Raw genomic sequence first — 12,259 nt, forward strand, 5'->3', positions numbered from 1 at the left:
TAGATGTCATTAGTAACTCTCAGCAAAGCGGTCTCAGTGCTGTGAGCAGAACGAAACCCAGACTGAAATTTCTCGTACAGGGAGTTTTGTTCTAGATGAAGCTGCAGCTGAGCGGCAACAGCTTTTTCCAGCACTTTTGACAGAAAAGGAAGATGTGAAATTGGGCGGTAATTTATACGATGATCTGTCCATCATCGTATAAAGCCCGCCCTGACAATTTGATTGGATCGCCAGAGGGTGGGCGATCATACTCGCACTACTATGGAGCAGAGCCAGACCGAACTTCCCGACCTCAAACTTTGTGGGCGGGACTAAGTTCGGAATGGCACCCAGGCTACCCTTTCACTGCATTACAGGGTATAACCACGAGGTGAAGCTTCTGTTCTTCTTAATGTCCACAAATGACGGCAGAAAGAATATCTTATTACAAATATTGATGTTTAAAAAGGAATTGAATGGGGACCAGCCAAGGGTCCATCAAGGAAAGTGGGGAAATTTTGAGGTCTTCTATTTTAGATCAGGAGGCCTGGATAAGGAGCAGAAAATCCAGCCCACTGAGGACCTCTAGTGGCCTCAAGAGGGAAAACAACAAGGGGACAAAAAAGGGTTGAAGTAAAGAAGAGGAGGTGAAGACAACATATTTGTGCTTTTTTGGTAACAATTTCAAAACTTTTCTCTTGTTAGATGAGGAGTAGCTTTGTGTAGGGAGGTTTTCCAGTCAGCACTTTTGGTTTCTGATGAATTTGATCATATATTCGCAGACATCTGAGTAACAAATCTCCTTTTTCTCCCCAGTGACATTTAGATAACAGATTTCAGATCAGCCTGAAACTAATTTCATCATCATGGAAATACCTAAAGTAATGGTGTGTGTAAGTGTGTGTTTTTGAGTGTGTGTGAGTGTAGGGGGGGGGGTTATTGAGATAGGAGGTAGTGATTGCGGTCACAGTGACGACAGCAGCTTGCTGTGAGCAGACAGGAAAACGTCTTCCTTCTGTTTGAGGCTTCCTCAGCTCAGAGCACATGAACTACTGCAGCACACTGAATCCAGCACACCCTGCAGATCTACCAGGCCCACTGGGAACCAGGGCACGTTCCGAGGGGCCCAACGCATGGTCTGAGACCCAATGACTGTACGGTAGAGCCAGCCAAAAAGGTCAGTTTTTAACTTGGTTCTGCCTTGTTTAGAAGGTAGAATCAAGACTCCTAAATTCACTATAGAGAAAATGAAATAGAGACAGTAAACAAAAGAGATTCTGATTGTTATGTTGGGCTTTTAAATTAAAATGTTGGAGGAGGAGTTTATTTTAACAGAGTTTATTTTAGAAGTTTGGTATTTCTGTAGGTTTTTAGACCTGATAAGAAACCTGCTGGAGGATTGGAAGACTCCATTACATACAAGGTATAAAGGAAAGGAAGAAAAAATACTGAATAATCTACAAATAACAAAAAAATTCTTAAATTAAGTTATTTACCCTTAATTTGAGTATGTAAGTGAAATAGTTTGCCAATGGAACGGGTATTTTTACTCTTGAAATAAGATAATTAGATAATATTCACATAAAATAAGACAATGCAATTGTGTTTTCATATTTTAAGTGTAAATTGTCTTGTTCCATTGGCAAAATGTCTCATTTACCTCCTCAATCCAAGAACAAATGTACTTATTTTAAGAAAAAATGACTTATCGAGATTACGATTTTTCCAATGGAGGTAGAAATCAACCAATCAGAGCTGTAAAGCGGGTAATATTTAAGCGTTCCATTTGTGAGTTTACTGGTTTAATCTTGTTAGATGTGAGTCAATAGAAATAGAAAACTTTGAACCAATCTGACTGTATGATCTGGATGAATTGTCTCTGTGAAGTGCCTTGAGGGGACGTGTTGTGAATGAGCACTATATAAATAAACTGAATTGAATGTAGTTGTTTTATCTTTCTCATGAAGGCTGATGAAGATGTTGTGTGAATTTTTGTGAAGGCATTAGAAGATTTAGTCGTCCCACCTGCAGCAGCGGCCCTGTCCTCATTAAATCATCTGTTTATGTGGTGAAATCAGGAGTTTTTCGTATATTCATGGATCCATGACAGCCTCATTCTGGTTTCGGTTTGCCATAGCAAGACCTCATTCTGGTGGGTTTATTGTGTTTCTCAGTCTGCAGCCTGGATGCTCTGCACTGTGAAGCTTTTCGCTCTATTTGCTGACTCTTTGTGCCTTTTCAGCATAAACCTTTTAATCTATTTGCTGCATATTGTTGTTCCGTCACTTACCAAGAAACTTTTGTAGCTAAGCTCTACTTCTTCCAGTAAATCGCCCCACATCAGGAGGAAAAACATAAATTGAAGCCATTGCGTCAAGCTTTTTGGGGAGAGCTAAAATAAAACCTGCAGTTCTGATGATGCATCTCACTTTATTCAACTTCCTCTATCTTAAAAAGGACCTGGTAGCTGGCCATGTGATCCCACGTGTGTGAGAGGAGTTTCTGTGAATTCTCTGAGCTGAAAGAGTGGGACAGTGATGAGAAACTCCAGGCTGTGAACACAGAGCAGTGAAAACACGTCACCCTGTACTGCAGCGGGGGAAAAAAAGACGTTAAAAATATTAAAATTAGAACATGTTTATAAGTGTTACACGAACGACAACTGTTGCATATAAAAAAAAAAATGGTTCTTTGCAAACCCTGACAAGCATATTACCACATAGATTTGATTCACTTCCTGACAGACACTCAGCACACTTCAGCTTCCTCACTCAGTAAAAAGTGAGCATGTTAAAAGTAACGGTTGCACTTTTAACATACTCACCAATGTAACAGATCACTAATATTCCAACACCTCTGGACCTACAAACCTTCAATGCATTCAGTTTTCAATGTTCCTGCATCCTAAAATCAGCACTGGTGAACCCCAAGGCTGTGTACCTGGTCCCTTTCTCTTTCCTCTTAATTGCTTCATGCAGTGAAAGTTAAATTTCATCACAGCTTATATGAAATCTGCATCTAAACTAATCATCCAGTCATCCTGATCTGCCAGCAGTTGTGTTTGTCTGTGCTAAAGGCCAATTAGGATCTGGTTTTGCTAAGCTCACTGCAAAAAAAAGTAATTTTCCTTAAAATAAGTGCATTTTTTCTTGAATTGGGTGGTAAGTACATTGCAAATGGAATAAGACAATTTACATTTACAATGAGAAAGAGCTATTTGCATTGTCTTATTTCAAGTGCATATTGGCGTTTACTTATATAGCGCTTTTTCAAGTCAGGAGACTTGACCAAAGCCCTTTATGCTAGGGTTAGCATGAAGGAAGCAGCAGAGGCAGCAGAAGCAGCTAGTTTCCATGAAAAGTTAATGGCTGACATGCATCACGGCACAGCAAAAGGTCCTGCAGCTCGCTTTGAACAGCACGAGCAGCACGTCATGAGCTTCTGGCAAATGCAACGCACTTAAGAAGCATCAGCTGCTGGAGTTGGAAAAATTAAACTATTGCTGCTCGACGCATCGTATCGACCAATCAGAGAAGCTGATCTGGGAGCTGGCAGGGAGACAGACACAGATGATGCAGATCGCTGTGTTCGCGCCTCTGAAACTGTTTTTTAATGCCTAAATGAACTTAAAATGTTAAAACCTGCCGGCAAAATAAGTTAGATTTTATTATTCTGGTGCCTACAGTTTGGATTACGTGAAAACAAAAAAAGGCGACCAGGCCAGAGGCTGCTATTGAACGGGATTCCCAGTGAGCTTTCTCACTTAAAAACATTTAAAAAATTACTTTTTCCCACTTATAACAGAAAATATAGCTGCCATTATTACAGGCAAAGAAAGGAAGTAGCTCCCCCCCACCCGCATCCAGACCCACTTTCCACCGCACAGCTAGAGCAACAAAGATGCTTCAGCTGCGCGTCAGAACTAAACTTGTACATGTCAGGTTTCTGTTATGTTTTTCTTTTGAGTATTCAGTCTTACTTTACTCCTTGTTTTCTAGTGTTTAGTCTTCTTTTCTCCATGTTTTATAGTCCTAGTAATTTATAATTTTGTTATTTCCAGTCTTCCAGGTTTCTTTGTTGCTTTCTGCTGCCCTCTTATGTTCTCCTTTTTCCCTAGCTCTTTTCCACTCTTGCTCTGTGCACACCTGCTCCTAGTTTCCCCATTAGCCCCCTCTTTGTCTCAGTCTCCCTTAAAAGCCCTCTCTCTTCAGTTCCCCTTTGCTGCGTCCTCATCAAACGCCGTCAAACATGCTCCAACTCCTTCTTTCTGAGCCTTCCTCCTTATGATTGTGATTCCCCTGATGTCTCCATGGTTTCTGGTACGTTTAGACCAGTTTTTTTTTTTTAGACTTGTTTTGATTTTTGGATTTTTGGACTCCTGGTTTCATGTTTGTTTGGACTTTGTTTTCTTTTTGGACAACCTGCCTCTGTTTTCTGTTAACTCATAATTAAATCCACAAGAGATTCACCTCCGCCTCCCTGCCTCTGCTTTTGGGTCAACTAACCATAGCCAAATCGTGACAGTACAAGCATCAAAAACGAAGAAGCACACATGTTTTTGCTGACTCTCCTGCTTGCAGTCTCAACGGAACATGACACCACATTCAGTCATTCACCTATTCACACGCTGATGGTGGCAAATTACGGTTGTAGCCACACATTCCCTGGGACTCACTTACAGAAGCGAGGCTGCCGTACACTAGAAAAACAATCTAGAAATTAGTAAAAATGTCCCTAAATTAAGTGTATTTACCCATAATTATTTTTTTAAATAAGATCATTAGATAATATGCACTTGAGATAAGACAATGCATTTTTGTTTTCTTATTTTAGGTGTAAAATTGTCTTGTTCCATTGCCAAGATGTTAGTCTGACGTAGTCCTACTCGATTCTAGTCAGAATATGAGTCTGATACTGCTCCATAGAGCTGTGATTATGGGGCGTGTTTTGAACGAACCAGGAAAAAAAATGCCTCTGCACTCAATTGGATAGACCTACAACCAATAAGAGCAACGGAGTGCGTGACGTATGTTAAGCCAGGCATAGTTGTTGTCAACAAAAATCAAAGCGTGCAGTTGCACGCCTTGAATAAGAAGATGAGCCTTGATTGCGTTTCTCTGTTCCTCTTTTAAAATTAATTTGCTGTCGATATCTTCTAGAACAGACCTAATAGCAGAATCTACTCACCTCAACTCTCCAGCGGCAGCCATTTTTGTTGTCACCCAATGCACGCTTTGGTCACGTGGTTGATTACGTTACTGTTGATCATCTGTCCATCATCGTATTAAGCCCGCCCTGACAATTTGATTGGCCTGCCAGATATTGTGCTAGCATACTCGCGCTACTACTGAGCAATGCCAGACCGAACTTCCCGACCTCAAACGTTGTGGGCGGGACTAAGTTCGGAATGGCACCCAGGCTAGCAAGATGTCTCTTTTACCTTCTCAATCCATGAACAAATGCACTTATTTTAAGAAAAAAATACATATCTAGTGCTCTGGCTACCATCAATAGGCAATGCAGGGGAAGTGTCCTGCCCAAGGACACAACGACAATGAAAGCTGGAGCCGGTGCTCAAACCGATAACCCTGATTGCAGGGCAAACTCCTGCACCCGATGCCACTGTCGCCCCTTATCTAATTATCTTATTTTAAGAGTAAAAATACTAATTCCATTGGCAAACCAGCTTATTTGCCCACTGATATTAAGGGTATATACACTTAATTTAAGAAATGTAGACTTGTTTGTAGATAATTTTTGTAGCGCAGAGAACAGGATGTTCAGTAAAGGCGCAAACGCTTCAGATGCTAAATCTGTTAATTTTGCTCTGACCAATGTTTTACTCTTCAGCTTGTTATTTTGAGCCACTGTTCATGTGGTTTTGCTTGATGTTTGCAAATAAAACATACAGTAACCCTGAAAAGGTTTGCAATAAGTTCACTGAGAATAATTAGAGCTCTGAGTTCTTAATTAGAGGTGTGACCATTAATCAAAAAAAAAAACCAAGCTGAGAAAAACCAAGAACAATGTTTCAGGAAGTTACTGAGGTGAATTTAAAGGCTTCGGTTTCCTCTTTGCACAGGTGGTGTTATTAAACTATAGTAAGCCCAGGTTCACCAAAACTGAATACAGAGGCTTAAAGAATTTGGACTAAACTGAAAATTTAACCCCACAAAAACGTAAAAAAAAAAAAAAAGAAAAAAAAAAAGATTAAATTAAATCCACTCTGTGAACATATAATCAGTGCAACGTAATAATGAGCTACTGAGGAAGCCCAGCCAATGTCTTTCAGTCGGTAATTCTGCCTCACGTACTAAAACTTGCAGTTGGTTCCACTGTAGAGGAGCCTGATAAAAAGATCTGCCTCCTATTTTTCAAATTCTAAGAACCACTAGAAAACTTGCAGATTTACAGCAAAGCGCTCTGTAAGGAACATAAGGATCAATCATATCTTTGATATAAGATGGAGCTTGGCCAATTAAGGCCTTATATGTTGAAAACAGGATTTAAAATCATATTCTGGATTTAACAGGAAGCCATTAAAACGAAGTTAAAATATGATTAATGTGATTTCTCTTTTTTATTTTAAAGATTAAAGAGATGTTCTGGTCCACTCGTTACTCCAAAGTTGATTCAATGACCTCTGAAGGTTCCACTACAGCAATTGTCTCAGGTTCAGGTCTAGATTTTGAGTTAGCCATTGGATCTCAGTCCTGCTTCTGTTTTGTTAGGTTTAGGTCTCTCCTTCCTGCCCCACACCTGAGCTTTATGAGTGTAAAATTCGCAGGTTTTGCAGTACTTGTTGACTGCTGAGGACGGTCACTGGACTAGACCATACAAGAACTGTTTTGGTTTCCTTTTCCAGCCGTTCTGTTATGGAACTGCTTCTGTTTTCGGGATCATTGTCCTGTTAATGACCCCGTTTGGTCCAAACTTCAGCTCTAGGATATATAGAGTAACATTTGATGCTAAAATAAAGGTCACTGCATCCTAGTGGGTCAGAGAGGCACTGCAGGGGGATTGTGAATTTTTTAACCTCTTACCAACGGCAGAGCTTAAATCATTCAGCCCAAGATTTACTTTGTTTTATCACACACAAATAAAGCAAAGTAAAATCCGCAATGTTTAACTTAAAATAAAAAAACAGCTTTTAGGTGCCACCTTTACACACTTACAAAAAGTTAGTGATTAGAAGTGATACCTTTGGAATTTTCTGATTTATTTTAGTTGTATTTCTCTTCATATTGAAATCATTTCTAAACCCTACCTAGCTTAAGGGGTTAAACCTTCAGGCTAATAAAGATAAATTCGGGGATAAGTCGATGTGAGCCCTGATCCAAACACAATGGTAGAAATTGGGACAAAGACTAAGTCAGGGCCATGGAAGCAGGAATAAGCAACGGGCAAAGGTGGCGTTAAAGCAGTTAAACAATAAGCTCACTTTAGAAAAACCACCAACTCCAAACATTTAGTCTGTTATAATTCCAGTTTAATCTGAAACCTGATTCCTTTACAAGCAGGTTTCACAGTTTGAGTTTTGTTGCCCTTTAAATTAAGGTCAACTTCTATTTTCTAACCTTTCTATTTTTGTAATTCACTGTAATGGAGAGAAATAATTTTTATCCGATTTTGTAGTAGAGTTAATCTGAGATTATATTTTTTATATGCTTTATTGCTCAAAAATGCGTTAATGCAGATTTATTGAATTTTGACAAGCTTAGTGCCTGACCTTATCTTCTGTTGGGTGTTACTCTTTCTGGTCTGTTGCTCAGCTTCTGTCTCCCCCTTACTTTGCTCCCAGCCTCAAACCCTTGATGTCCCTGCATGACATTATGAGACTAGGGTTATAAAGAGTTTAAACAGTTTAAAAAGAGCTTAAATTTTTAAAAAGCAGCATCTGTTGAGATATTTCTTGAAAAAGTTGGGAAAATGGGCAGCAAATGCATCTGCCAATATATTACAATATTACACTATGACCTTGGATAATCTGGCAATGTTTGTAAGCTTATAAACTCAGAAAAACGGGTGGAGAAACCAAGGCATGATGAGGGCGGAAACAATGATCTAAACGTTGAAGGGCAGCTGATTTTTTTCAGAGTTATCTCTGTTCTCTTATCAGCTTTGAATTATGTCAACACAAACCTGTTAGTTTATGAGAATGATTAGTTTCTCATCTCATTAGATTAACGATTGTATAAAGTTTGGTGGAAGAAGAACTGATGGAGTTTTTGAATGTGTCGTGTGTCAGATTGTGATGAATAAGGGCTGGTATTTAGCCTTTAAATGTATAACAGATGAGATCTTTTTCAGCAGACAGCGAAGCTGAATGCGACTGAACAGAAGACCAGCCTGCAGCAGCAGCAGCCTCTGAATTTAGCTGACAGTAAGCAGCAAACACACCTGTAACACGTCTACTTTCACTTCCCCTTTGAGGTCTTTGACGCAAACAGGAACCTCTGTGTGTTCTAGATTCAGACCGAGCTGATCACGATGACTCCCTCCTTTAACATCACCTCAGGAAATGCTTCAGAGGGGAAGGAATGCATCCTCAATGACCAGATGGGCCCCTTTATTGTCCTCTACTGTCTCATCCTCAGCTTAGGTCTGCCTGGGACCCTGCTGTCAGTGTGGGGGTTCATCCTAAGCTGCAGGCCTCAGGTTTGGACTGCAGAACTCATCAGATGCTTAAAAGCTTTAAGCAACTTGTGACAAAATCTCAGGGATTGCGCCAAGAAATACTCACTCTGCAAAGATGATGTCATGAATAATCTTACCAGCAGGACCTCTAGTACCTTTTTATCTTTGTCCACTAATCAGAGCAGGAATGATCGTCCAGTTCAGCAGGTTTTATTCCTCCACAGAAACAGAGATGGTCACATTTTGACCTGCAGGTTTCCCCATACATTTATTTTTTTACATTACATTACAGTGTCACAAGTACAGAGCAACAAAATAAACTCTCTGCATTTAGCCTATCCCCTTGGGGAGCAGTACAGGGGTTAAGGTTCTTTGCTCAGGGACCCAGAGTGGCAGTCTTTAGGAGCGGGACTCAAACTCAGAACCTTAGGATTCCAAGCTCTATGCCCTAACCACTAGGCCATCGCTCTTTAGAAAGATTTACTGTACGCAAACACTATATGGAGCTAAATTGGGGCCATAAACCTTGTAAAAAAATAAATAAATAAATAAACCTGAAAAAAGTGTGTGTTTGGAAAAGAAAATACCTAAAAATAAATTGGTTCAAAAGGAAACATTTTCAACCTGACAAATAAAGGTTTCCCACAAAAGAGGTCCTCAATTACCAAGGTATAGATTGGTTCGGGAAAAAGGTTCTTATAAAACCATCATTTTTAAACATTGTTCTTTTATTAATCGTGACAATAAACCAAATATCATCCATCCATCCATTTCCCGTGACGCTTTATCCCAGATAGGGTAGCGAGGGGTGTTGGTGCCTATCTCCAGCTATTAATGGGCGAGAGGCGGGTTACACCCTGGACAGGTCGCTAGTCCATCCCAGACCAAAAATAAGAAGAAGACAATAAAAGGACAAACACTGAAAATTAGAGTTGTGTGTTTTCCAGATCCACTGCTATGAATCTTATGTTCTTCATTCTGGATGTTGATCACTGAGTGATTACTGGTTGTGTCTCAGCAGATGCGAAGCACCACCGTCTACTTGATCAACCTGCTTCTAGCCGACATCCTGCTTCTCCTCGTGCTCCCATTTAAGATTTTGAAGGACCTCCAGGCAGCACCATGGGAGCTCATGGTGTTCCAATGCCAAGCCAGTAGCGTCACCATGTACATTAGCCTGTACGCATCCATCGCCTTCCTCGCCTTCATCATCGTAGACCACTACCTCAAGGTAGAGCGCTATCTTTGACGATTAAGAGCAGAATCTAAGGATTATGTGCATCCGTGATGGTGGTACTAGGAGTGTCTTCTGTTGCAGGACCGCCACACGGCGCAGTCTCTGCGGCTGCAGGAGGCCGGCTTTGCCTGGCTGCTTTCGCTGGTGGTCTGGATGCTGCTGCTGCTCATCATGGTGCCAAACATGGCTCTTCCCACAAAGGAGGTTGAGGTACTATGATCCTGATCTGTCCAAAGAAACATTTTCTGAAGCACCACAACTAGCACTGATACTGATAAAAAGCCTCCTATAAACCTATAAATCTTAGTTGGAATTGAAAAAAATAAAAATGAAACAAAAAAAATTAGAAACTAAAAAAGCAAACATAAAATAACAAGAATTAAATCTAAATTATTCCTTTAGCTTGAAAAAACTCATAATTGAGTTTAGCATTTAAATTAAACTTTGTCTTTTCATATTTCTTTTGCTTTATTGCAGATTATAAATTTTCAGATTCAAATCTTTCAGTTTCTATTTTTATTTTTAGTTTCAAATTCCTTTTCAGTTTTAGGATTTTTTGTTTTTTTAACACTTTCAAATCAGTTTTTTTGTCACATTCTGATTTTGACCCCAATCTGACAGGAGTGGGCGGGGAAACATGATTGACAGCTTGCAGGAGCAAAGAAAAGAAATAAAAAAGAAAAAGCGTAAATAAAATATTAAACTAAATTTAGATTCAATCCTTATTATTTTATGTTGCTTTTTTAGTTTCTCACATTATAAGGTAAAAATTTTACATTTGACGCCAACTTCTATTTTTTTCATTTTCAACTAAGATTTAAAAGTATACAAACATTTTGACCCCTTTCTGACTCCATAGGTTTCAGATTGATGACTAAAGGCTGTTTCCTTTCTTCCAAACTGTGGAAGGAATTTTCTCATAACAGCCATTAACAAAAAACCACAAACTCTCTTTGCTGATTTTAGCAGTTTGATAGCAGATCTTTCGTTAGGTTTTATGATGTCGTGACCCTTAAACCGTGGATTAAATAGTACCGCCATATTTTTTTTAAGAAGGATTAAGGTTCTTGTTTCAACTCGTTGGTATGGAGGCACTGTTTATTTTTGTTTGACTTTCTATTGAAGTAATTTTGGTCGTTCTAATGTTGACAGTTGAATTCCGCTTTAGTTGAACAGCTCCCTCCCCCTTTACAGTTCCTCTTAAGGTTTCAGAGCTCTCTGTCTTATCTCCGCCATTTCTCCTGCCTGAAACTGTTTGATTTAATCACCGACTTTAAACTTGCCTTAAAACCTTCCAGGTTGTGTTTATGACCAGATTATTTCTGCTTCAACCGTTCAGGTGTCAAAGTACCTCAAATGTATATCATTGAAGACGGACCTTGGGCTCCACTGGCACAATCTGACTGTGTTCCTCAACACGACCCTGTTCCTCAACACCTCTGCAGCCGTGCTCGTCTCCAGCGGCCTTGCCCTAAAGAGATTTCTGCGCAGACGCAGCGACCCTAAACTGTCGCAGGACTCCAGGCGTGTGGTGTTGAGCGTGACCACCATGGCGCTGGCCTACATCCTCAGCTTCGTCCCTTACCACGTGTTGCGGACCCCGTATACGCTGACCCAGAATGATTTCATCAAGAACTGCAATACCAGAAGGCAGCTTTTCCTGGGGAAGGAGTCGACGCTGTTTCTGAGCCTGCTGCATGTCTGCCTCGACCCGTTGCTCTTCTTCAATCTCGATGCTCCGTTCAGAGTACGAGTCAGAAGGCTACTTTCCTGCAGCAGATACCAGGCTGCCATCACAGAGGAGCAGGTTGTGGAGGAGGAGATATCACAGAATGGCGATGGAAAGCAGGATGCAGCGTACAACAACTCTAAATATGAACAGGAATTGACTTAATCTACACAGTTTCCAGACACATGAACTGGATACAGTCGGATTTAATTAGCTACAAAATGTAAATAAGATCAGGAATGTACTGTTAATAAACATTATTTGATTTTTTGACGCCATCTCTTATGTTGATTCAGGGAACACACTCATTTAATGTCGTTTGGACTCTCTAACCATGGTGCTGCTAAAAACTCTTATTGTAAAACATAACAAATGTTTAAAGGTTTTGTCTTATTGTGATTTTTTGCATTAAATAAAATCAACATCTGGAACAGTCTTTAGGTTGTTAGAGCTGAAACCTGTTGTTTGGTGAGGCAGGCAGCAGAGGGCAGTGTTCTTTAGGATGTTTCTTAAAGCTCATTTCTTTGTGAAAGAATTATCTTTGAATTCTTGATGAATTTCAAGTTGCAGCCTTTTTTCTATTCAACAGCAGTTTTAGAGAACTTATAAAGTCTTTCTGAGATACAATTAATAATTTAAGGTGAAACAAAGTAGCATAACACTTATTTAATCATTGA

At 39.9% G+C, this 12,259-nt stretch overlaps 1 protein-coding gene across 1 annotated transcript; it reads left to right on the forward strand.

The window, feature by feature from the left end:
• Nucleotides 1-990: 990 nt before the first annotated feature.
• Nucleotides 991-11,855, forward strand: gpr171 (G protein-coupled receptor 171). Its single transcript, XM_038307959.1, has 6 exons — nt 991-1,156; nt 8,293-8,362; nt 8,449-8,637; nt 9,638-9,847; nt 9,935-10,063; nt 11,193-11,855. Exons 3-6 carry the CDS (start codon nt 8,470-8,472, stop codon nt 11,745-11,747), a joined length of 1,062 nt encoding a protein of 353 aa, XP_038163887.1. The 5' UTR covers nt 991-1,156; nt 8,293-8,362; nt 8,449-8,469; the 3' UTR covers nt 11,748-11,855.
• Nucleotides 11,856-12,259: the final 404 nt, after the last annotated feature.

Source organism: Cyprinodon tularosa, unplaced genomic scaffold (assembly GCF_016077235.1).
Source record: "Cyprinodon tularosa strain WSP-4 unplaced genomic scaffold, ASM1607723v1 ctg625, whole genome shotgun sequence".
Lineage (NCBI taxonomy): Eukaryota > Metazoa > Chordata > Actinopteri > Cyprinodontiformes > Cyprinodontidae > Cyprinodon > Cyprinodon tularosa.